The sequence below is a fragment of the Ranitomeya variabilis genome, chromosome 2 (assembly GCF_051348905.1).
Source record: "Ranitomeya variabilis isolate aRanVar5 chromosome 2, aRanVar5.hap1, whole genome shotgun sequence".
NCBI lineage: Eukaryota > Metazoa > Chordata > Amphibia > Anura > Dendrobatidae > Ranitomeya > Ranitomeya variabilis.
Genome location: NC_135233.1, coordinates 508,045,130 through 508,070,652, shown reverse-complemented (window position 1 = coordinate 508,070,652; position 25,523 = coordinate 508,045,130). Strand labels below are relative to the sequence as shown.

Genomic DNA, 25,523 nt, shown 5'->3' with positions numbered 1-25,523 from the left:
CTAACTGCAGACTAACTTGAATCCGGTAGCGACTGGCTGCAGCGGTGAGGTTGGCGCATGTGTGGTGTCCGGCTCTGGGGGGGGGCTAGCTGACATTGTACGGCTACATTACAGGAATTATTTGGGGTCTGCTGTTGTATAACCAGAAACCCCCTTTCCAGCGCTGGTAGCGCCCCCAATGACGTGCCCGTCTCCGCAGGGTCTGCGTCCCTCAGCACACCGGCTAATATCTACTCTGTGGCGGCTGTATAAGCAGTGCGGTGTACAAAGCCTCCCCAGAGAACGCCGCCATTACCACTGTGTGACCGCCCGGCGCTGACACACCGCACACGGACTACAACACCCAGAAGCCTAGCGGCCACGTGATCTGATCATTACGTCACTTCCGTCAGTTCAAGCAGCTGGAGAGAAGATGGCGGTGTCCGGGGAACCTGTCAGGCTGGAGAGAGGTGAGCCGTGCGGGGCTGCTGGAGGGGACCGCGGCCGTGCCCCTAACTGACCGCCATACTGACCGCCATACTGAGGGGCTGTGCCGGCTGATCCCCTGCTCACTGTGTCTGAGCGCTGGTTCTGGATTAGGGACCGGCAGACTGGAGCAGTAGATCCCAGATAAAGGATTCATTGCCAGGAGAAATCTATGCAAGAAGGAGCACCTAATGTCATTATGTGATCCACCTGTAACCGGGGGGATCTGTCACCCGGCAGCCTCGTCCCCTGTCACCGGGGGGGATCTGTCATCCAGCAGCCTCGTCCCCTGTCACCGGGGGGGATCTGTCATCCAGCAGCCTCGTCCCCTGTCACCGGGGGGGATCTGTCATCCAGCAGCCTCGTCCCCTGTCACTGGGGGGGATCTGTCATCCAGCAGCCTCGTCCCCTGTAACCGGGGGGATCTGTCACCAGGCAGCCTCGTCCCCTGTCACTGGGGGGGATCTGTCATCCAGCAGCCTCGTCCCCTGTCACCGGGGGGGATCTGTCATCCAGCAGCCTCGTCCCCTGTAACCGGGGGGATCTGTCACCAGGCAGCCTCGTCCCCTGTCACCGGGGGGGATCTGTCATCCAGCAGCCTCGTCCCCTGTAACCGGGGGGATCTGTCATCCAGCAGCCTCGTCCCCTGTCACTGGGGGGGATCTGTCATCCAGCAGCCTCGTCCCCTGTCACCGGGGGGGATCTGTCATCCAGCAGCCTCGTCCCCTGTCACCGGGGGGGGATCTGTCATCCAGCAGCCTCGTCCCCTGTCACTGGGGGGGATCTGTCATCCAGCAGCCTCGTCCCCTGTCACCGGGGGGGATCTGTCATCCAGCAGCCTCGTCCCCTGTCACCGGGGGGGATCTGTCATCCAGCAGCCTCGTCCCCTGTCACCGGGGGGGATCTGTCATCCAGCAGCCTCGTCCCCTGTCACCGGGGGGGATCTGTCATCCAGCAGCCTCGTCCCCTGTCACCGGGGGGGATCTGTCATCCAGCAGCCTCGTCCCCTGTCACCGGGGGGGATCTGTCATCCAGCAGCCTCGTCCCCTGTCACTGGAGGGGATCTGTCATCCAGCAGCCTCGTCCCCTGTAACCGGGGGGATCTGTCACCAGGCAGCCTCGTCCCCTGTAACCGGGGGGATCTGTCATCCAGCAGCCTCGTCCCCTGTCACCGGGGGGGATCTGTCATCCAGCAGCCTCGTCCCCTGTAACCGGGGGGATCTGTCACCAGGCAGCCTCGTCCCCTGTCACCGGGGGGGATCTGTCATCCAGCAGCCTCGTCCCCTGTAACCGGGGGGATCTGTCATCCAGCAGCCTCGTCCCCTGTCACTGGGGGGGATCTGTCATCCAGCAGCCTCGTCCCCTGTCACCGGGGGGGATCTGTCATCCAGCAGCCTCGTCCCCTGTCACCGGGGGGGGATCTGTCATCCAGCAGCCTCGTCCCCTGTCACTGGGGGGGATCTGTCATCCAGCAGCCTCGTCCCCTGTCACCGGGGGGGATCTGTCATCCAGCAGCCTCGTCCCCTGTCACCGGGGGGGATCTGTCATCCAGCAGCCTCGTCCCCTGTCACCGGGGGGGATCTGTCATCCAGCAGCCTCGTCCCCTGTCACCGGGGGGGATCTGTCATCCAGCAGCCTCGTCCCCTGTCACCGGGGGGGATCTGTCATCCAGCAGCCTCGTCCCCTGTCACTGGGGGGGATCTGTCATCCAGCAGCCTCGTCCCCTGTAACCGGGGGGATCTGTCACCAGGCAGCCTCGTCCCCTGTCACTGGGGGGGATCTGTCATCCAGCAGCCTCGTCCCCTGTCACCGGGGGGGATCTGTCATCCAGCAGCCTCGTCCCCTGTAACCGGGGGGATCTGTCACCAGGCAGCCTCGTCCCCTGTCACCGGGGGGGATCTGTCATCCAGCAGCCTCGTCCCCTGTAACCGGGGGGATCTGTCATCCAGCAGCCTCGTCCCCTGTCACTGGGGGGGATCTGTCATCCAGCAGCCTCGTCCCCTGTCACCGGGGGGGATCTGTCATCCAGCAGCCTCGTCCCCTGTCACCGGGGGGGGATCTGTCATCCAGCAGCCTCGTCCCCTGTCACTGGGGGGGATCTGTCATCCAGCAGCCTCGTCCCCTGTCACCGGGGGGGATCTGTCATCCAGCAGCCTCGTCCCCTGTCACTGGGGGGGATCTGTCATCCAGCAGCCTCGTCCCCTGTCACTGGGGGGGATCTGTCATCCAGCAGCCTCGTCCCCTGTCACCGGGGGGGATCTGTCATCCAGCAGCCTCGTCCCCTGTCACCGGGGGGGATGCAGCCTCGTCCCCTGTCACTGGGGGGGATCTGTCATCCAGCAGCCTCGTCCCCTGTCACCGGGGGGGATCTGTCATCCAGCAGCCTCGTCCCCTGTCACCGGGGGGATCTGTCATCCAGCAGCCTCGTCCCCTGTCACTGGGGGGGATCTGTCATCCAGCAGCCTCGTCCCCTGTCACCGAGGGGGATCTGTCATCCAGCAGCCTCGTCCCCTGTCACTGGGGGGGATCTGTCATCCAGCAGCCTCGTCCCCTGTCACCGGGGGGGATCTGTCATCCAGCAGCCTCGTCCCCTGTCACCGGGGGGGATCTGTCATCCAGCAGCCTCGTCCCCTGTCACCGGGGGGGATCTGTCATCCAGCAGCCTCGTCCCCTGTCACTGGGGGGGATCTGTCATCCAGCAGCCTCGTCCCCTGTCACTGGGGGGGATCTGTCATCCAGCAGCCTCGTCCCCTGTCACCAGGGGGGATCTGTCATCCAGCAGCCTCGTCCCCTGTCACCGGGGGGGATCTGTCATCCAGCAGCCTCGTCCCCTGTCACCGGGGGGGATCTGTCATCCAGCAGCCTCGTCCCCTGTCACCGGGGGGGATCTGTCATCCAGCAGCCTCGTCCCCTGTCACCGGGGGGGATCTGTCATCCAGCAGCCTCGTCCCCTGTCACCGGGGGGGATCTGTCATCCAGCAGCCTCGTCCCCTGTCACCAGGGGGGATCTGTCATCCAGCAGCCTCGTCCCCTGTCACCGGGGGGGATCTGTCATCCAGCAGCCTCGTCCCCTGTCACCGGGGGGGGATCTGTCATCCTGCAGCCTCGTTCCCTGTCACCGGGGGGGATCTGTCATCCAGCAGCCTCGTCCCCTGTCACCGGGGGGGATCTGTCATCCAGCAGCCTTGTCCCCTGTCACCGGGGGGATCTGTCATCCTGCAGCCTCATCCCCTGTCACCGGAAGGGGGGGGGGGTAACGTTGTACGAGAACCTCTTCCCTTTTCACAGTGGAAAGGGGGGGGGGGGGGCGGTCGACCGGGAGTGCTGTTATTTCTTGTACATGTGGTTTAAAGTGCTGCAAGGAAAATAATTCCCCTTTAGTGATTAACATAATGTTTGCATCTTCCTTTCTTGATACCTGGGGCATAATTGTTCTGTTATGTTCGTTCTCTTTTCCTTGATATTGGTAAAAAAAATAGAGAAAGGAAAAATCCTTTATGGCTGAATTTTTGTCTGTATTTCTGGCTTGAGAAAGGCCCATTATGGCCTCATCGTAGTACTTTTGTCATATGTTTTTAAAAATGGAATTAAATCTCTATTGTATCCCTGCGAAAATTCTCTGGTGCCTTTGGATCTTTCTGAAACCTAATGTTTATGTTCTGTTTGTGCTTTTCCTTTCCTTGATATTGGCAAGAAAATAAAGAAAGAAAAAATCCTTTATAACCGCAGAGGATCAGTGAAATACATTTTGACATGTTAACCTTTCCGTAACAATTATTTATAATTATCAGACACATGGGTGTTTGTTTATTTTTGTTTGTTTTGTTGTTTTTTTTTATGGTCCCTGTCCTAGTAACCTCATTTTAGATTGGCAATAGCTTCTTTTTTTTTCATTCTTATCATTTATTTATTATACATACTATTCCCTTCCCATAATGTTATAATAGATGTTTAGGGGGCATTTCAACATCTGTACTTTTCCCCTGTACCTGGAGCTGCTATATTCGCCCCAGTCACAAGGTAAATGTAGCAGAGCTGACTGGTATCCTAGGGCCCAGCATCTCCTGCTCCCTCCCTATACCACTGATCACATGATCACTAGGTCCTGAGGAAGGAGCGCTGTTGGCGCTTTTTTTTTTTTTTTTTTTTTCACCCACTGTAGATCAAAAAAAGCAGGTAAAAAAATTTTCATAGGGAAAAGCATTAAAAGTTTTGACTCTGGGGCAATAAGTTCGGGTAAGAGATGAGGAGGCATGTCAGTCTATACATGCACCGTGTACCTGACTGCAGAGGCTGTGATCCTGAGCTGTCCTGTCTGTGTACTCTCCTGCGTCCTCCCCTGCCCAGGAGCTGTGGTATGATCAGACCATGTTCCTGTACGGTCAGACATGGCCATTACACAGTACACAGCAGGGGCACATTTATAAGATTATCTCAGCACAGGAACATTTTATTTATACACATCCAATTGTGGAAATGATTATTATTCCAAGATCTAGTGAATAAAATCAACTTTAGTTTGTCAGGAAACCCCTTTAAGCGTTGAAATGAATGAACTATCAGAGTACTGTATCCAGGGCCTCTTTGCTCCTGATAAGAGGGTGGTCTTGGATGGGGTCCGTTTCCTGTCCTGCTAATGCTGCATATACAGGATTATTGCGCTGTGACCTGTGGGGAACGCCCGGGCCGCGGTGCTGACGTAGCACTATACAGCGTGGAGCAGTCACGTGAATGGGGCTTTCTGCGTGTTGCTGGACATCGAAGCTTGGGCACAACAGTGAAGCACTGTAAGGCTATGTTCACACATTGCGTTTTTGCAGCTTTTTTTTTGCTGCTTTTTTAATGCAAATTTTAAGCTCCGTTTTGCAATACCAGCCAAGTCTGAGCTTTCAGAAATCTCCTGCACACACATTGGCTTTATTTTCCTGACTGACTTGGAAACTTCAGCATGTCACTTCTTTCAGTGTTTTTTCTGCATATTTGTAGCATTTTTTTCACCCATAGGAAACAATGGGTAAGTGCAAGAAACCAGCAAAAAATACAGGTATCAGATTCTGCTGCATTTTTGGTGCAAAAACCTAGGGAAGTTAAATCTGTTTTTTTTTTTTTTTTTTTGGGGGGGGGGTACTAAACTTTATCAACGTTCTCAAGAGACAAAAAAAAAACACAGCAAAAAACAGAAAAATCTGGCTTTTTGTAAGCAACTTGTAAACTGCAAAGAGAGCAGGTTTTACCTGCAGGAAAAAAAGTTGCAAAAACGCAACATGTGAACATAGTGCTGTGGGCCCCTCTGTATCTCTGTAGCCCCTTCAGTCTCCGGATTGGTCTGGTTCCAGAGGTCGGACCCCACTGATGGCGTAGGCCTTCTAGGCCCGGGCAGCTCAGCCCATGGTCAGGTATGTAGTCGGTGTCCTGTCTTACGTCCCTGAAGGCTAATTAGAAACATTTTTTCTTCCTCAGATATCTCAAGGGCCATTGAGCTGCTGGAGAAGCTGCAGAGAAGTGGAGAAGTTCCCCCGCACAAGCTGCACGCGCTGCAGAGAGTCCTGCAGAGCGATTTCTGCACCGCAGTGAGAGAGGTGAGCCGCAGGAAGTCTCCAAGGGGACACGAGGCTTTGCCGCTCTGCTTTTCTGCCACTTTTGATTTTGGGGTGTGTTTGACGATACAGCTGACCACCATTGGTCTGAACTGCAATACAAACTATGGACAGATGTGGCGCTGTTCATGAGGTAAAACAGCCATTATTTTCCTAATCCTGAACCGCTCCTTTAAAGGTGACTCTGGGTAGGACTTGAAGAACTGAGTCCATGTGACTCGTCAGTACTCATAGCTGTATATAGGGGGGTGAAAATAAAAATCCCATGCAGATTTTAGGGCATGATTTTGCAATAAATGAATAAATCCTGCCTTACCTAATCCAGATTTGACCCCCTGCATTGTGATCTCTGCAGTTGCCCCTCCACATGATGCTATGCCCGCAGGGGTTCATGTCTTTATAAGGGGGCTTTCACTTTGCATTTTGTTACACATTCTTTGGTCCCGTCAGGGCTTACGTCCGAAGCCCCCACAAAACTGTATTCAGGTATGCGTATGTATGTATTGTATGCGCTGACGGAGCCATAGACTATAATGGTGCCAACAGAATAAACGTGCTCTTTCGTGGAGGCGGACACCCCTAAATTGTAGTTTTAATATCTGCTGAGGCTACATGAGGATGTTCGGCAATTGCTTATGTAACCCGTCCTACAAGCAGCCGTCTGGTCTGAAGTGCCATCTTTCTCGTTCGTCTCATTGGGGGGCACAGAACCATGAGATAGTCTGCTGCCACCTGGAGGCCGACACCATTAATACATCGAATTGAAGATTGGCTCCTCCCCTGCAGACTGTACCTCGCCTGCCAGCCTGTGGCTCCTCTGTCTATTGTGGTGTCAGTTGGAGGCGAGGTCTGTCAGACCTGTCTTAGGATAGACATTAGCCATTTTTCTTTCTTGTGTTTCAGATGGATGTCCTAGGGTAACTGTGCTCTGATTCACCCACATAGCAATGGAAAGTACAGGCTGTAATTGCTCAGTCGTGTCCTCTCACGTCCGTGTACAGTTAGTAGTCAGGTACTTGGGTGGAGGTCTGTAAGCCAACTAGCTCTTGCCTGCCATCCCACATAGTGCATGGAGAGGAAGATAAAGGAATCTGGATGTTCAGGACAGTCAAGTATAACCCTATCATGAGCCCTTTCCTCCCTCTATTCCTTCCCGGGGTGGTAGCTTCTAGATAGGGCACGGCTCCGGAGAAAAAGAGTGCGGCTTTTTGGGAGAAGTCCTGTATGGTGTTGGTCTATGTCATGTTAGGTGTTTAATCTCGTGGCCTGGGTATTCTCAAGCTAGGTGCAGTATGCACTCTACACCCTGTATACCAAACCTAGGTCTAAGCTTGCACTATTCACACACTAGATCACTTTTTATGATGAGCTCGTTTGCTGCTCTCATACCCCAAGCCAATCAAGGTCACCTGCTGGTCAATTTGCGAGTCCGGTGGTGGTCTCTCTGACAGCCAATCAGCAGGTTCGCTGTGCACACACCCCCAGCCAGTTAGTGTGGCTGGTGAACCCCCGCTCACTGGCCGATCAGTGGGCCACCATATGCCCACCCTCTTACCAATTAGAGGAGCCCACACCACCTTTCTGCTACAGGTGCTCCCCTTCTTTTTTATAACTGTCCAGTTACCTAGTATGCTTGCTTGTGTTGCAAGGTCAGGTATCCTGTAGCTACCTGAGGGATACCTGACCAGGGGATCCACATGACCTTGGTATGAGGATATGCCTCTCCCCTTGCATTGGCCCTCAGCTCCTCTGTACCTGTACCCTAGACCTTAGATGCGGTACTAGAACTGGCAGCCAGGACCTTTACCACCTTTAGTACTATGGCCACTGCTTCACCTCATAGCGCTGCCTGCAGTTTTGTGAAATCATTCTTCGGGACCAAGCAAGTGGTTGGTCAGTCAGGCGACCAACAGTAGTGGTGGTCTGGAAGTTGTCGTGCCCATCAAGGCCTAACCTGGGACAGATTGTGTTTGCCAGACAGCCCTGGTTCCACCAAGATAGGCACAGGTTCTCAGTCGTTCAGTCTGTGGCGATTTAGGCCACGTGCAGACGCTCAGTATTTGGTGATTTTTTTTTTCCTCATTATTTGTAAGCCAAAACCAGGAATGGGTGATAAATACAGAGATGGTGACGTGTTTCGATTATACTTCCCTCTGTATTTATGACCCACTCCTGGTTTTGGCTTACAGATACTGAGGTAAAATACTAAACATGCGAACGTGGCCTAACACTTCTGGCACCGCCTGCACACTGTTGTCACTCGCACACTCCACTCCTAGATGAGCTGTAGCCTTGTCACAGCGGAGGCAGAGATTGCCAGACTCATTCGTTGGAGGTAGCATGTAATCAGTCCTTAGGGTGACCCTGACCACTTCACAGGACAGATGCCTCTTCAGACAGGGGTCAGGCTGAGGCTGTCAGTTTTGCAGATTGCAAAGACTTTATTCAGACCATTTATTATTTCTCAGCAGGCCAGCACCACAAGCAGGGTCTTTTTGTACCGGTCATTACAAAGGTAATCCAGTTGGCACCAGGACCACTATCCAGGGCGAGTCACCGTCTAGCGAATACTGTTTGGTAGGTCAGATTGCACACACGGACCAGAGGATATCTTGACCCCTCACCTTAGGGGAGTCAGTCTAGCTAATTCAGACCCCTTTTGTAATTCAGGTGAGCAACAGTTCTCTGAACTTGTCCTAGGTGGGTCAGACCTATCGACGAGCAGTCAAAGAACTTTTGGTTTGGCGAAGTTGCAGGACTTCAACTTCCAACCAGTGCTTTTGTCTCAGGAAGAGACCTCTCAACTTAGTGCATGCCTTAAGCATTCCAGGTAGCCCTGCTCAGGCTATTCTCCTGAAGAACGAGGGCTCCCTCTTCATTCCAGCCTTTAGTAGGAACATTTCCTCTAATTCTAGAGACAGGGGTTACTGACTTACCCAGCAGATCTCTTATGCTTGGCAGTATGGGATTCAGGTAGCTTACACTCATTTAGGAATTTTCAACGGATAGGAGACTGTTGATCTGATAGATACACCAGGATCGATGCTTCCTGAGTAGGGCAGTACTTTTTTAGTTGCATTGGGTGACTATTGAGGCCTTCCTTTTGAGGTGGCTCGTTCAGTACTTGATTTTATCCTTTATGCTTTCTCTGCCTTCACCTGATCCTAATCCTGTTCACCTACAGTCCTTGATGCCTGGGTTGGAGAGTACTGGCATTGTTCCATCCTCTTACCTCCTATAGAAGCACTGGCTAAATTCGTTTCATTTTGGTGTTTATGCAGATTGTGCAGACTATCGACTTTTGATGGATCATGTGGAGATGTTATGCTTCTGAGGGTCTCCCAAGTTGCCTACCTCTTACACTAGAGCTTCCCCCGATAGGTGATGGATCAGGGCAGATGTGTGGATTCTTCCACATTCCAGATGAATCTTTGCCTTTCCTTAGTAGAGCAGAATTCTCTTTTCCCAGCTTGGTTTGATTATTGTGAAGACTGGTTCTGCTTAGGATTCTAGGGTTTGAGTCCAGAACCCCTGTTCATCGTGGCAGATGCCCCATGCATCAGCTGTTCTTTTCTCAATTTTTTGGTTATTTAATTTACCGGCTGTATTGTCGGGACCGCAGTTGGGAAGGCTCTGGGCCTTTTCGAGTTTAGGTTTTCTGCCTATGGTTGGCAAACAAAAGGCCTTTAAGGGTCACTTTTCTGATATTTAATTTAGCATCTGTTTCATAGGTGAAAACCTATGAGCAGCGTTCGAATGGTAATATCCTCCTATTTATATTTTTGCATGCCTATATAGAGCATGGACAGACTCCCAAGACCTACAGGTGCTTCTCACAAAATTAGAATATCATCAAAAAGCTAATTTATTTCAGTTCTTCAATACAAAAAGTGAAACTCATATATTATATAAAGTCATTACAAACAGAGTGATTTATTTCAAGTGTTTATTTCTGTTGATGATTATGGCTTACAGCCAATCAAAACCCCAAAAGTTATAATCTATGTAAATTAGAATAATTAATAAAAAACACCTGCTAAGGCTCTCGAAGCATTTAAAATGGTCCCTAAGGGTACCGTCACACATTGAAATTTCCATCGCTACGACGTTACGATTTGTGACGTTCTAGCGATATCGTTACGATATCGCAGTGTCTGACACGCAGCAGCGATCAGGGATCCTGCTGAGAATCGTACGTCGTAGCAGATCGTATGGAACTTTCTTTCGTCGCTTGATCACCCGCTGACATCGCTGGATCGTTGTGTGTGACAGCGATCCAGCGATGTCTTCGCTTGTAACCAGGGTAAACATCGGGTAACTAAGCGCAGGGCCGCGCTTAGTAACCCGATGTTTACCCTGGTTACAAGCGTAAACGTAAAAAAACAAACCGTACATGCTCACCCGTCGGTGTCCTTCAGGTCCCTTGCCGTCTGCTTCCTGCTCTGAGTGCCGGCCGGAAAGTGAGAGCAGATCACAGTGGTGCTGCGATCTGCTCTCACTGTACGGCTGCACTCAGAGCAGGAAGCAGACGGCAAGGGACCTGAAGGACACCGACGGGTGAGTATGTACTGTTTTTTTTTTTACGTTTACGCTGGTAACCAGGGTAAACATCGGGTTACTAAGCGCGGCCCTGCGCTTAGTTACCCGATGTTTACCCTGGTTACCCGGGGACTTCGGCATCGCTCCAGCGCCGTGATTGCAACGTGTGACCGCAGTCTACGACGCTGGAGCGATATTCATACGATCGCTGCGACGTCACGGATCGTGCCGTCGCAGCGATGAAAATTTCAATGTGTGACGGTACCCTTAGTCTGTTTCAGTAGGCTCCACAATCATGGGAAAGACTGCTGACTTGACGGATGTCCAGAATGCAGTCATTGACACACTCCACAAGGAGGGTAAGCCACAAAAGATCATTGCTAAAGAAGCTGGCTGTTCAGAGTGCTGTATCCAAGCATATTAATGGAGTTGAGTGGAAGGAAAAAGTGTAATAGAAAAAGATGCACAAGCAACCGGGATAACTGCAGCCTTGAAAGGATTGTTAAGAGGAGGACATTCAAAAATTTGAAGGAGATTGAAAAGGAGCGGACTGCTGCTGGAGTCATTGCTTCAAGAGCCACCACACCCAGACGTATCCAGGACATGGGCTATAAGTGTCGCGTTCCTTATGTCAGGCCACTCATGACCAATAGACAACGCCAGAAGCCTCTTACGTGGGCCAAGGAGAAAAAGAACTGGACTGTTGCTCAATGGTCCAAGGTGTTGTTTTCAGAAGAAAGTAACATTTTCATTTCATCTGAAATCAAGGTCCCAGAGTCTGGAGGAAGAGTGGAGAGGCACACAATCCAAGCTGCTGGAGGTCTAGTGTGAAGTTTCCACAATCAGTGATGGTTTGGGGAGCCATGTCACCTGTTGGTGTAGGTCTACTGTGTTTTATCAAGACCAAAGTCAGCGCAGCCGTCTACTGGGAATTTTTAGAGCACTTCATGCTTCCCTCTGCCGACAAGCTTTTTGGAGATGGAAATTTCATTCTCCAGCAGGACTTGTCACCTGTCCACACTGCCAAAAGTACCAATACCTGGTTTAAAAACAATAGTATCACTGTACTTGATTGGCAGCAAACTCGCCTGACCTTAAACCCGTAGAGTCATAGATTCTCTAAATAATGAGTTTCACTTTTTGTATTGAAGAACTGAAATAAATGAACCTTTTGGTAATATTGTAATTTTTTAAGAAGCACCTGTAGGTTCCTACCTTAGCTTTCTGATCCAACAGAATTTAGTTAGTAGGCCATGGGTCAGGACTGACTGTACAGGCTGGATGAACTCGTGGCCATAGTTATTCCCTAGAATTCAAGAGATCTCTAGTAGGGCCTGTCACCTTTTGGTCTCCCTCCCCCCCACCTGACACACCCTTTTCACCAATCAGTGAGAACCTTCTATTTCAGCTTTCTAGTGATTTTTCTCCTTTCTAGTGATCTTTCTATGGGATAGTAGTCTGGCATTCGGCCCCTTTCTTTCTTGTTAGCAGGATTCTCTGCCTTTTCAATTTATTGCTCTCCTTCCTTTAGGTTCTTCACCGGTCATCTTTTTGAGAGGCTCTCACGTAATCTGACATAGTCAGAGCTGTGCTTCCCTATCTGTCTCCCAGCGCTCTGTTCGGGTGTCTTGTGGTCATCCCAGTATGCTCTGGCAGAGGTCTCACTGCCGCTGGGATGGCTTTTGGCCGCTGAATCAGATAAGCCGTTAGCGAGGCTTGTAGGGCGGGTGCCAGTTCTCCCCCATTCAGGGTTAGGGAACAGTCTATGTGGACTGTAAGAGTTTCCTGGGCTGTTCTTCTCCAGGCATCAGTTCCTCATTTACGTAAGACAGCGTATCGGTGCAGATCTTTACCACTTCTGTCGTAATAGTATATTTGGTTTTTCATTCCAACCCCAGGGTCAGCTTTGGGATGTCCCATGGTTGTGACCCCTATGAGACAAATGAGAAAAGTAGATTTTTGGTACTCACTATAAAATCTGTTTCTGGTAGTCTTCATTGGAGGACACAGCGCCCATTCTTGGCTATCTGGTCGGGCGTGCATTTACTTGTTTTTCTTTCAAGATGTAATTGGATTATGTTAAAAGTGATGAGTGAATGTGCTCCGAGGGCATCTTATCCGAGCAATGGTGTTATCCGAGCATCTGGGTTTGCTTGTATATTATGTTCGAGTCCCTGCGGCTGCAAGATTGGAGCCACATGGAGCATTGCCTGTTTGTGGCTATCTAACAGGGGGTTGTCTTACCACTAAAGGTGTTCTTCAGCACCGCTTGCTTCCTCATGGAGGATGACGTTGCCTTAGCTGATGCTTACCAGGTCATATGCACAGCTTAGCAGATATTATGAACAAGATGCTACGTTAGTTATGAAGACTCCTAGAGAGGCAGTAAGAAGGACTGTGGTGTCAGCTGCCAGAGGGGGAAGAAGACTGATTCTGTACAGTGCCTGTTCCCCCAGCATCAAGGGGAACATCTGAAAAAAATATTTAAAGGGGGTATTTTTTATTGGTAAAATCACTGCAAATGACTGTACAACTGCTGTGCAGGACTTGGTGTACAAATGATTTATAGGAGACCACTTGCCCTTCCAGCTGGGCATTTGTCCTCACTACTGTTTGACTTTCTTCCAGGTCTATGAACATGTGTACGAGACAGTGGACATCAATAGTAGCCCAGAAGTGAGAGCCAATGCCACCGCAAAGGTAACATAGCCAGACTTGCATATATTCCCAGCATTCCTTTCCATTAGGATGTCTTTCTGCATCCTACAACCCACTAAACCCATTCCTCCAATAATATCTGTTTCTGCCTCCCGAGTGTACCTACAGACACAAGGTGTGGTCCTCAGCCATTGTTGTGTTCAGGTCTCTCATGAACTCCTTGTTAGAAAGTTCTTGAACAGCTGCTCAGAGTTTAATATAAAGTCTCTTGGAGGAACCGTACACCAAGAGGGACCAGATTTTTTTTCCTCATGTCCACAAAGAGTGATACTTAATAGATTGGGTGAAAAGTGCTAATATTATTACACCTACTACATATTGGAATAGGTTTTGAAGACGGTAATATGAAGTATCACTGCCCAACTGCAGTCTTCGGCAGGACAGGTACTACTCAACACCACTTCCTATTAAGGCTCTGTTATACCATTATTTTTCCACTGGATGGCAGTATGGTAGACATCTTCTTCATGATTCTATTATTAAGCTTTTCTCTGCAAATTGCCTCTTCTGAGAAAAAGAGGACTTAAACTCTATAGCGCCACCTGTTGGAAGTAGCGATCCTACAACATTTGCAGTATATTTGTGTCATGGTCGAGAAGGACTTCCTGACCAATGCAGTATATATACGTCATGTCATTCATGCGATCACTGTGACTAAGCGCCTGCGGTTTCTCACAACAGGGCACATGGAGTTATCGTCCTGGGGAGTGGAGACGCCCCCTCGCAGCTATGATTGCTGTGATTGGCTGTTCAATTCACAGCATTATTAGTGCTTCAGGCAATTAAATTGATTGAAACATTGATGTCCAGCCTATGATTGGAGCTGTAAGAGCATGCTACCTGCAGACTTACTGGGCAGTCACTGTGTCCTTCTGTGCGCTGTGCTGGGCCTTGTGGTGACACACACTTTCAAGCCTATGCCATCACTGCTGGTGTTCCTGCTGCTGCTAAAGAAGACTTTCCTGATCCTGACATTTCCTAATCCACCCCAATCCCCCTTTATCCACTTTTCCCCCTTTTATCCCCCTCTCCCACCCCTCCCTGATCTCTCGATTCCTGGCAGGCTTCTTCTTTTTCGTGCATCCTGCAGCTGCCATGCGATGATCAGTGACGCAAATCACTAATCAACGTCTGTGCTCGCTGTTTTCCACAACTTTTTTTTTTTGTCCCTGTCATTTTTTATTTTGCCAAATTTGTATATTTTTCTTTTTTATTCTTTTCTTTTTTCTCTCTTTTAGATGAGAAAAAGTTTAACACACACACACACACACACACACACACACACACACACACACACACACACACACACACACACACACACACACCTTAGATGATTTAAATCCCAGCGTCCCTCTCTTTCAGAGCTACCACAGCCTGCGGTATTGTACACAAAAATCAGCGAGTCCTCCCTATAAGGTACCTATTGGGCAGCTGTTTAGAAAGGGGGAGAGCAGAGCCCAATGTGGCGACAACATACTGGTGGTCTAGGACAAGAGGGATGCCCTTTTCTTGACCACCATACGTGTTGCTGGCAGCACCCTTACCGCTGTACGACATACCTCTACATAGGTCACTAAACCAGATACTGTACTGGGTACAACAAGAACATGATCAAGTCCTCCAGCCGTACAGTGCCATGAGAAAGCCAAGGTGTGGTACAAGAACCTGACCACGCATATCGTGCAGATGACAATTTACAAGTTTTTCATGCTATACGATATGAAGGCCGGATCGGGACCTTCCTTCAGTTCCAGGAAATAGTGATCAAGGCCTTAATTTTTGGCGGTTAGGAAGGAGCGGGCACCAGTACTTCAGAACTGAAGAAGATGCTCGTATTGTACCAGGGCAACATTTCCCCTCTGAGTTCCTCAAACTGCAAAGAGAGGAAGGTTGCAAAAAATGGCTAACTTGAATAACTCACATATGCCAACCTTATGCACACTACACAACTCATATGCCAACCTGATGCTGCTGCATCCTCCTGTATCTATTACTATATCCCATGCTGCTTTGTCCTCCTGTATCTATTACTATATCCCATGCTGCTGTGTACTTCTATAACTATTACTATATCCCATGCTGCTTTGTCCTCCTGTATCTAGTACTATATTCCATGCTTCTGTGTCCTCCTGTATCTATTACTATGTCCCACTCTTCTGTGTCCTCCTGTATCTATTACTATGTCCCACTCTTCTGTGTCCTCCTGTATCTATTACTATATCCCAAGCTGCTGTGTCCTCCTGTATCTATTACTATATCCCACGCTGCTGTGTCCTCCTGTATCTATTACTATATCCCAAGCTGCTGTGTCCTCCTGTATCTATTACTATATCCCACGCTGCTGTGTCCTCCTGTATCTATTACTATATCCCAAGCTGCTGTGTCCTCCTGTATCTATTACTGTATCCCACGCTGCTGTGTCCTCCTGTATCTATTACTGTATCCCAAGCTGCTGTGTCCTCCTGTATCTATTACTATATCCCACGCTGCTGTGTCCTCCTGTATCTATTACTATATCCCAAGCTGCTGTGTCCTCCTGTATCTATTACTGTATCCCACGCTGCTGTGTCCTCCTGTATCTATTACTATGTCCCACTCTTCTGTGTCCTCCTGTATCTATTACTATATCCCAAGCTGCTGTGTCCTCCTGTATCTATTACTATATCCCACGCTGCTGTGTCCTCCTGTATCTATTACTATATCCCAAGCTGCTGTGTCCTCCTGTATTTGTTACTATGTCCCACTCTTGTGTCCTCCTGTATCTATTACTATATCCCACGCTGCTGTGTCCTCCTGTATCTATTACTATATCCCAAGCTGCTGTGTCCTCCTGTATCTATTACTATATCCCACGCTGCTGTGTCCTCCTGTATCTATTACTATATCCCAAGCTGCTGTGTCCTCCTGTATCTATTACTGTATCCCAAGCTGCTGTGTCCTCCTGTATCTATTACTGTATCCCAAGCTGCTGTGTCCTCCTGTATCTATTACTGTATCCCAAGCTGCTGTGTCCTCCTGTATCTATTACTATATCCCACGCTGCTGTGTCCTCCTGTATCTATTACTATATCCCAAGCTGCTGTGTCCTCCTGTATCTATTACTATATCCCACGCTGCTGTGTCCTCCTGTATCTATTACTATATCCCAAGCTGCTGTGTCCTCCTGTATCTATTACTGTATCCCAAGCTGCTGTGTCCTCCTGTATCTATTACTATATCCCACGCTGCTGTGTCCTCCTGTATCTATTACTGTATCCCAAGCTGCTGTGTCCTCCTGTATCTATTACTATATCCCACTCTTCTGTGTCCTCCTGTATCTATTACTATATCCCACGCTGCTGTGTCCTCCTGTATCTATTACTATATCCCACGCTGCTGTGTCCTCCTGTATCTATTACTATATCCCAAGCTGCTGTGTCCTCCTGTATCTATTACTATATCCCAAGCTGCTGTGTCCTCCTGTATCTATTACTATATCCCAAGCTGCTGTGTCCTCCTGTATCTATTACTATATCCCATGCTGCTGTGTCCTCCTGTATCTATTACTATATCCCAAGCTGCTGTGTCCTCCTGTATCTATTACTATATCCCACGCTGCTGTGTCCTCCTGTATCTATTACTATATCCCAAGCTGCTGTGTCCTCCTGTATCTATTACTATATCCCAAGCTGCTGTGTCCTCCTGTATCTATTACTATATCCCACGCTGCTGTGTCCTCCTGTATCTATTACTATGTCCCAAGCTGCTGTGTCCTCCTGTATCTATTACTATATCCCAAGCTGCTGTGTCCTCCTGTATCTATTACTATATCCCACGCTGCTGTGTCCTCCTGTATCTATTACTATATCCCAAGCTGCTGTGTCCTCCTGTATCTATTACTATGTCCCACGGTGCTGTGTCCTCCTGTATCTACAGTTATATGAAAAAGTTTGGGCACCCCTATTAATCTTAAGCTTAATGTCTTATAAAAATTGTTTTTTTTGCAACAGCTATTTCAGTTGAGGTTCAATTGAGGTTTATTGTACTAAAGAAAAAATGTGCAATCTGCATTCAAACAAAATTTAACAGGTGCATAAGTATGGGCACCTCACCAGAAAAGTGACATTAATATTTAGTAGATCCTCCTTTTGCAAAAATAGCAGCCTCTAGTCGCTTCCTGTAGCTTTTAATGAGTTCCTGGATCCTAGATGAAGGTATTTTTGACCATTCTTCTTTACAAAACAATTCCAGTTCAGTTAAGTTTGATGGTCGCCGAGCATGGATAGCCCTCTTCAAATGATCCCACAGATGTTCAATGATATTCAGGTCTGGGGACTGGGATGGCCATTCCAGAACAGTGTAATTGTTCCTCTGCATGAATGCCTGAGTAGATTTGGAGCGGTGTTTTGGATCATTGTCTTGCTGAAAGATCCATCCCCTGCGTAACTTCAACTTTGTCACTGATTAATGAACATTATTGTCAAGAATCTGCTGATACTGAGAGGAATCCATGCGTCCCTCAACTTTAACAAGATTCCCGGTGCCGGCATTGGCCACACAGCCCCAAAGCATGATGGAACCTCCACCAAATTTTACTGTGGGTAGCAAGTGTTTTTCTTGGAATGCTGTGTTTTTTTGCCGCCATGCATAACGCCTTTTTGTATGACCAAACAACTCAATATTGGTTTCATCAGTCCACAGGACCTTCTTCCAAAAAGAAATTGGTTTCTCCAAATGTGCTTTTGCATACCTCAGCCAACTCTGTTTGTGGCGTGCTTGCAGAAACGGCTTCTTTCGCATCACTCTCCCATACAGCTTCTCCTTGTGCAAAGTGCGTTGTATAGTTGACCGATGCACAGTGACACCATCTGCAGCAAGTTGATGCTGCAGCTCTCTGGAGGTGGTCTGAGGATTGTCCTTGACTGATCTCACCATTTTTCTTCTCTGCCTTTCTGATGTTTTTCTTGGCCTGCCACTAATGGCCTTAACAAGAACTGTACCTGTGTTCTTCCATTTCCTTACTATGTTCCTCACGGTGGAAATTGACAGGTTAAATCTCTTAGACAGCTTTTTGTATCCTTCCCCTGAACAACTATGTTGAATAATCTTTGTTTTCAGATCATTTGACAGTTGTTTTGAGGAGCCCATGATGCCACTCTTCAGAGGAGATTCAAACAGGAGAACAACTTGCAAGTGGCCACTTTAAGTAGCTTTTCTCATGATTGCATACACCTGGCTATGAAGTTCAAAGCTCAATGAGGTTACAAAACCAAAAAAAAGTGCTTTAGTAAGTCAGTAAAAAGTAGGTAGGAGTATTTAAAACAAGAAAATGATAAGGGTGCCCATACTTATGCACCTGTCAAATTTTGTTTGAATGCAGATTGCACATTTTCTGTTAGTACAATAAACCTCATTTCAAGGCAGAAACATTACTGTGTCCAACAGTTATTAGATATATGAAACTGAAATAGCTGTTGCAAAAAAAACAATTTTTATAAAACATTAAGCTTAAGATTAATAGGGGTGCCCAAACTTTTTCATATGACTGTATTACTATGTCCCACACTGCTGTGTCCTCCTGTATCTATTACTATATCCCAAGCTGCTGTGTCCTCCTGTATCGCTACATCCCATTCCGCTATGCTCTACGCTTTTTGCCCTTTTTTCCTCATGTGTAGTGATTTATGTAAGGTTTCCTCTTTTCCAGGCTACAGTGGCGGCTTTTGCTGCCAGTGAAGGACATTCTCACCCTCGGGTTGTTGAACTCCCTAAAACAGAAGAAGGTCTGGGATTCAACATAATGGGAGGAAAAGAGCAAAACTCTCCCATTTATATTTCTCGTATTATCCCCGGTGGCATAGCAGATAGACACGGAGGCCTGAAGCGTGGAGACCAGCTGCTCTCCGTTAATGGAGTGGTAAGGAATCTTTGCTCACTGTATTTTACATATAAAGTTCAGTAGAAAAAAACAACTGTACATTAGTGCAGCGCAAAAGAAGATTTCAGAAAATCAATATGGCCCCTCACTTACTAAAACCTCTGCTGTGAAAAAAAATATAGCATAGCAATGATAACCCTGATGAGTGTTAAGATAAACAGTGGACTGCCTTCACCTGTGCCTGAGTGCCCCCCGTGATGTAACTGCTGGGTGGTGAATGAGGGTAAGTCAACCAAGCCCCATATGATCCCCACCTATCAGGTATTTGGGTGGATCCTGTTGATATGCAACAAATGCTTTAACTGAGAATACAGTTTTAATGGGGCTTATCCACCTTTTGAAATGTTTTTAAAAATGCAGCAGGTGCTAAAATGACAAAATAAATTTCCGTATAAGTCGACCCGAGTATAAGCAGAGGCACCTAATTTTGCTACGAAAAACTGGGAAAACTTATTGACTCGAGTATAAGCCGGGTATGCATTGTTCCCTCATCTCTATCCTTGTATGTATGGCTCCCCGTCCTTGTGTGCAAGGCTCCCCGTCCCTGTCCTTGTGTGCATGGCTCCCCGTCCCTGTCCTTGTGTGCATGGCTCCCTGTCCTTGTGTGCATGGCTCCCCGTCCTTGTGTGCATGGCTCCCCGTCCTTGTGTGCATGGCTCCCCGTCCTTGTGTGCATGGCTCCCCGTCCCTGTCCTTGTGTGCATGGCTCCCCGTCTCTGTCCTTGTGCGCATGGCTCCCCGTCCTTGTGCGCATGGCTCCCCGTCCTTGTGTGCATGGCTCCCCGTCCTTGTGTGCATGGCTCCCCGTCCTTGTGTGCATGGCTCCCCGTCCCTGTCCTTGTGCGCATGGCTCCCCGTCCCTGTCCTTGTGCGCATGGCTCCCCGTCCCTGTCCGCATGGCTCCCCGTCCCTGTCCTTGTGCGCATGGCTCCCCGTCCCTGTCCTTGTGCGCATGGCTCCCCGTCCCTGTCCTTGTGCGCATGGCTCCCCGTCCCTGTCCTTGTGTGCATGGCTCCCCGTCCCTGTCCTTGTGTGCATGGCTACCCGTCCTTGTGTGCATGGCTCCCCGTCCTTGTGTGCATGGCTCCCCGTCCCTGTCCTTGTGTGCATGGCTCCCCGTCCCTGTCCTTGTGTGCATGGCTCCCCGTCCCTGTCCTTGTGTGCATGGCTCCCCGTCCCTGTCCTTGTGTGCATGGCTCCCCGTCCCTGTCCTTGTGTGCATGGCTCCCCGTCCCTGTCCTTGTGTGCATGGCTCCCCGTCCCTGTCCTTGTGCGCATGGCTCCCCGTCCCTGTCCTTGTGCGCATGGCTCCCCGTCCCTGTCCTTGTGCGCATGGCTCCCCGTCCCTGTCCTTGTGCGCATGGCTCCCCGTCCCTGTCCTTGTGCGCATGGCTCCCCGTCCCTGTCCTTGTGCGCATGGCTCCCCGTCCCTGTCCTTGTGCGCATGGCTCCCCGTCCCTGTCCTTGTGCGCATGGCTCCCCGTCCCTGTCCTTGTGCGCATGGCTCCCCGTCCCCGTCCTTGTGCGCATGGCTCCCCGTCCCCGTCCTTGTGCGCATGGCTCCCCGTCCCCGTCCTTGTGCGCATGGCTCCCCGTCCCCGTCCTTGTGCGCATGGCTCCCCGTCCCCGTCCTTGTGCGCATGGCTCCCCGTCCCCGTCCTTGTGCGCATGGCTCCCCGTCCCCGTCCTTGTGCGCATGGCTCCCCGTCCCCGTCCTTGTGCGCATGGCTCCCCGTCCCCGTCCTTGTGCGCATGGCTCCCCGTCCCCGTCCTTGTGCGCATGGCTCCCCGTCCCCGTCCTTGTGCGCATGGCTCCCCGTCCTTGTGTGCATGGCTCCTCATCCCCATCCTTGTATGCATGGCTCCTCATCCCCGTCCTTGTATGCATGGCTCCCCGTCCTTGTATACATGGCTCCTCATCCCCGTCCTTGTATGCATGGCTCCCCATCCTTGTATACATGGCTCCTCATCCCCGTCTTTGTATGCATGGCTCCCCGTCCCTGTCCTTCAATGCATGGCTGCGCCTCCCTGTCCTTGTATGCATGGCTTTGTGTCCCTGTCCTTGTACGCATGGCTCCCCGTCCCTGCCCTTGTATGCATGGCTCCCCTTCCCTGTCCTTGTATGCATGTCTCCTTATCCCCGTCCTGTATGCATGGTTCCTATAAAAAAAACAAAAACATCCTACTTACCTTCCCTGCACGCCCTCGCTGCATCTCCTTCCAGCGCCAGCAGCTCTTCTGACTGAGTGATCATGTGTCCCCACTCATTAAAGTAATGAATATTCAATCCACGCCTATGGAAGTGGAGAGAGGTGAATATTCACTACCTTAATGAGCGGGGCCACATGGTCGCTCGGCCGGAAGAGCTGCCAGCGCTGGAACGAGATGCAGCGAGGGCGCACAGGGAAGGTAAGTAGGATGTGTGCTGGAAGCCTGCGGCTGCTGCTGTAACTGTGCGTGTTATAAGAGAAATGAATATTCACTGCCAGCACAGTGAATATTCATTTCTCTTTAGAAGCGGGCACAGGCTTCAGCCGCAGCCACCGACTCCTGCATCTGTGACCAGTTGCTCCGACGCTCCCCTCCCCAACCGTCTTTCTGGAATAATAACTCTCATGTATAAGCCGAGGGGGGCATTTTCAGCGCAAAAAAATTTGCTGAAAAACTCTGTTTATACATGAGAATATACGGTATATTCGCTCTTCTCTTCCCTTGAGATCCAGCACAGGAGCTGACAGTCTGTTTACAGGCCCACAGAACGTAACTGCTGTAACCATATATTGGTCGTGGCGCTCCCTGTCGAGCACATTGCTTGCGGCGCTCCCTGTCGAGCACATCGCTTGCGGCGCTCCCTGTCGAGCACATCGCTTGCGGCGCTCCCTGTCGAGCACATCGCTTGCGGCGCTCCCTGTCGAGCACATCGCTTGCGGCGCTCCCTGTCGAGCACATCGCTTGCGGCGCTCCCTGTCGAGCACATCGCTTGCGGCGCTCCCTGTCGAGCACATCGCTTGCGGCGCTCTCTGTTGAGCACATCTCTGTGCTCCCTGATGGGAGCCATGATGTTGGTAACGTTGCCACTAATTGGTTGCAGTAATTATGTGCAGGAAGCTTGCAAACAAAGAGCATGAGCGCCCCTCTGTGGATGGATGAGGGAGGAGGGAGGTGTTTGTCGTTTTTGTCTTTTTATCACATCTGCTGCACTTTCCCGGATAACCCTTGTAAGGCTCTGACCACTAAATGGAGTCGGTGAGTGCCAGCATAGCTTGCCAGTGCCCATATTACACAGCGGATATGCTGTACACAGCAGCAGGGTCTCGTGCTTTCACATCTGTGGATTTAGGAGGCTGTTCCTGATTTGCGGGCTGTGTGCATATATTGGGAAATCTGAGAAAATGGAGGCTAGGATTCTCTTATAGTGCCCTTTAACTGACTAAATGGATGGGAATGTGATGTTCCCCGCTCCCCAGCCTCACACAAGTGGGGGAATAGAGGAATTCTTCTGTGGTGATTAGTTTATGGGCAGCGAGCGAGTGATCGCAGTGGTTTATGCTTCAGGCAGGAGCTGGGTCTATCGCTGACATACTGCGACCCTCTCGCACACATATCGGCAGAGCACGGCCCCTCCATGGTGACATGGAGGACAATGTCTCCTTAGATGAATGAAGACTGTCCCCCTGGCCTGAGCTAAGGGGCTTCAGCACAGTGTATTTCGGGGCAGAAAACTTTTTTTTTTTTAATAGTTTTGATCTGTGAGGGTCCGTGTGCGGAGACCTCCACTAAGCTGCCAGAAGCGCGGGGCTAGCGCTGGGTGACAGAGGTGAGGGAAGGCTTTATCAGAAAGGGTTTTTTTAAATGCACTTGGTTAAAAAAAATTGTAGAACGCTCCATAAAAGCAGAGCTAGAAAGTTTACTTCTAAAGGGGTTTATGGGCTAAACCTTAAAGTGGTTGTCCAGGATTAGGAAAAAAAAACATGGCTGCTTTAAAAAAAAAAAAAAAACTATATACACTGCCACACTTGTCTTCAGGTTATTGTGGTACTGCAACTCCCCTCTATTTACTTCTCATCATAGGAGGGCAATACCAGACATAAGCTGTAGCTGTGGGGCTGTTTGTGTAAAAATAATCCCGGTTTTATTTAACTCTGGACCATTTTATTTGTCTATCCCAAGTTAGGTAACTGAAGGATTTCATCATGGAGGTGGTGGGGTCAGTGGATTTCACCATGGGGGCTAGGGGGTCAGTGGATTTCACCATGGGGGCAAAGGGGGTCAGTGGATTTCACCATGGTGGCAAAGAGGGTCAGTGGATTTCACCATGGGGGCTAGGGGGACAGTTGTTTTCTCCACGGTGGGCGAGGGGGGTCAGTGGATTTCTCCACGGGGGACTTAGGGGGTCAGTGGATTTCAGCATGGGGGCGAGGGGTTTAGTGGATTTCACCGTGGGGGGCAGGGGGGGGTCAGTGGATTTCAGCATGGGGGCAATGGCTTTAGTGGATTTCAGCATGGGGGCGAGGGGTTTAGTGGATTTCACCGTGAGGGGCATGGGGGGGGAGGGTCAGTGGATTTCAGCATGGGGGCGAGGGGTTTAGTGGATTTCAGCATGGGGGCGAGGGGGGGTCAGTGGATTTCAGCATGGGGGTAAAGGGGGTCAGTGGATTTCACCATGGGGGCGAGCGGGTCAGTGGATTTCACTATGGGGGTGAGGGGGACAGTGGATTTCACTGACGGTGGTGGGGTCAGTGGATTTCACTATGTGGGTGAGGGGGACAGTGGATTTCACCATTGAGGGAGGCAGTTGTTGTCAGATCAGCCCCAGTCCTACATTCCTGGTGTTGTAGCGGTATGGTGCCATCTCCACCTGGACGTGTGCCTATTGCACCCTTCATGCACCGTGAGGCGCCATCACTACGGCTCCTATCTCTTGGGTATAACCATAGGTGACATAGTAACACGAGCTCATGATGGCGGCACAATGCTGATTCTTGTCTCCTGTACAGAGCGTGGAGGGTGAGCATCACGAGAAAGCTGTCGAGCTCCTGAAAGCTGCCCAAGGGAAGGTAAAGCTGGTGGTCCGGTACACCCCTCGAGTGCTGGAAGAAATGGAATCCCGCTTTGAAAAGATGAGATCAGCAAAACGCCGGCAGCAAAATTAGGAGGGAGTGCGATGTGCAGACGAGACCCAGACTGTTCTGCATCACTGAAGAATCGCTGACGTTCCCTGTGAACCACCACTACCGTGCACGGTGGAGTCGGGACCCTACAGATCCAGGAATGTTCACACGTTTACAGGGAGATTTTTGATTACCCTCATTTTTTAAGTCAAACAACCTAAAAAACGGCATTTTTAATATGGTGATGTAATTCTACATTTGAAGACTTTGTGGTTTTCCTAAATGTATTCTGCAACCAATCCCCCTCTGTGTTATTGGGCAGGCACCATGGGGGATGTGGGGGCACATAGGTGCTGCAGACGGGGTCCTGTAAACTGGTGGCAGCCCCGGCAGGTGACATTGCTCTGTAAGCCTCGCTGCCGGCAGTGTCCGCCCCACATCACTGCTATCTGCTGCTTCCTGAAGCCCCTCTGTCATGGGGGTCCGGACACACGCTCACCATTACTGCAGAGGACGTGTTCTCCTGCCCATATCGTGCAATGGGGTAGTGACAAAATATTTTAGGAATCCATGTAGAACAGAACGGAGTCTCGGAGCTCACACTGGGGTATAACCCGGCCGAGTGCTGTGCAGTGTTATCGGACAGCACTCGGCTCAGTGCTTTCTATGGGGCAGTGCAGTACTGACTCAGCATGCTGCGCGGGGCTCTGCAAATCACACACGTGCACCCATTGAAGTCTATGGGGCCATGGAAAACATTAGACTGCACTCAGATTTCCGTGGAGAAGATGGCGAAATCTGGCTCCCATTCTCTCATCCAAGAGCATAGGATCACACTCAGATGGCAGTTTCATTACCATAGTGGATCCCATTCTCTTATCCAAGAACATAGGATCACACTCAGATCGCAGTGTCATTACCATAGTGGATCCCATTCTCTCATCCAAGAACATAGGATCACACTCAGATCGCAGTGTCATTACCATAGTGGATCCCATTCTCTCATCCAAGAACATAGGATCACACTCAGATCGCAGTGTCATGACCATAGTGGATCTCATTCTCTCATCCAAGAGCATAGGATCACACTCAGATCGCAGTGTCATTACCATAGTGGATCCCATTCTCTCATCCAAGAACATAGGATCACACTCAGATCGCAGTGTCATTACCATA

General features: G+C 49.9%; 1 protein-coding gene across 1 annotated transcript; it reads left to right on the top strand.

Annotated features, from left to right (window-relative positions):
• Window positions 1-282: 282 nt before the first annotated feature.
• Window positions 283-25,523, top strand: LIN7C (lin-7 cell polarity scaffold C). Its single transcript, XM_077288042.1, has 5 exons — window positions 283-449; window positions 5,926-6,044; window positions 13,230-13,301; window positions 19,006-19,215; window positions 24,234-25,523. Exons 1-5 carry the CDS (start codon window positions 413-415, stop codon window positions 24,387-24,389), a joined length of 594 nt encoding a protein of 197 aa, XP_077144157.1. The 5' UTR covers window positions 283-412; the 3' UTR covers window positions 24,390-25,523.

Excerpts from the sequence above, each read along its gene's own strand:
- LIN7C (XM_077288042.1), top strand. The coding sequence starts at position 413 with ATGGCGGTGTCCGGGGAACCTGTCAGGCTGGAGAGAG. Across the intron at positions 450-5,925 it reads ACCTGTCAGGCTGGAGAGAG|ATATCTCAAGGGCCATTGAG; the intron begins GTGAGCCGTGCG and ends TTTCTTCCTCAG. Across the intron at positions 19,216-24,233 it reads TGCTCTCCGTTAATGGAGTG|AGCGTGGAGGGTGAGCATCA; the intron begins GTAAGGAATCTT and ends TCTCCTGTACAG.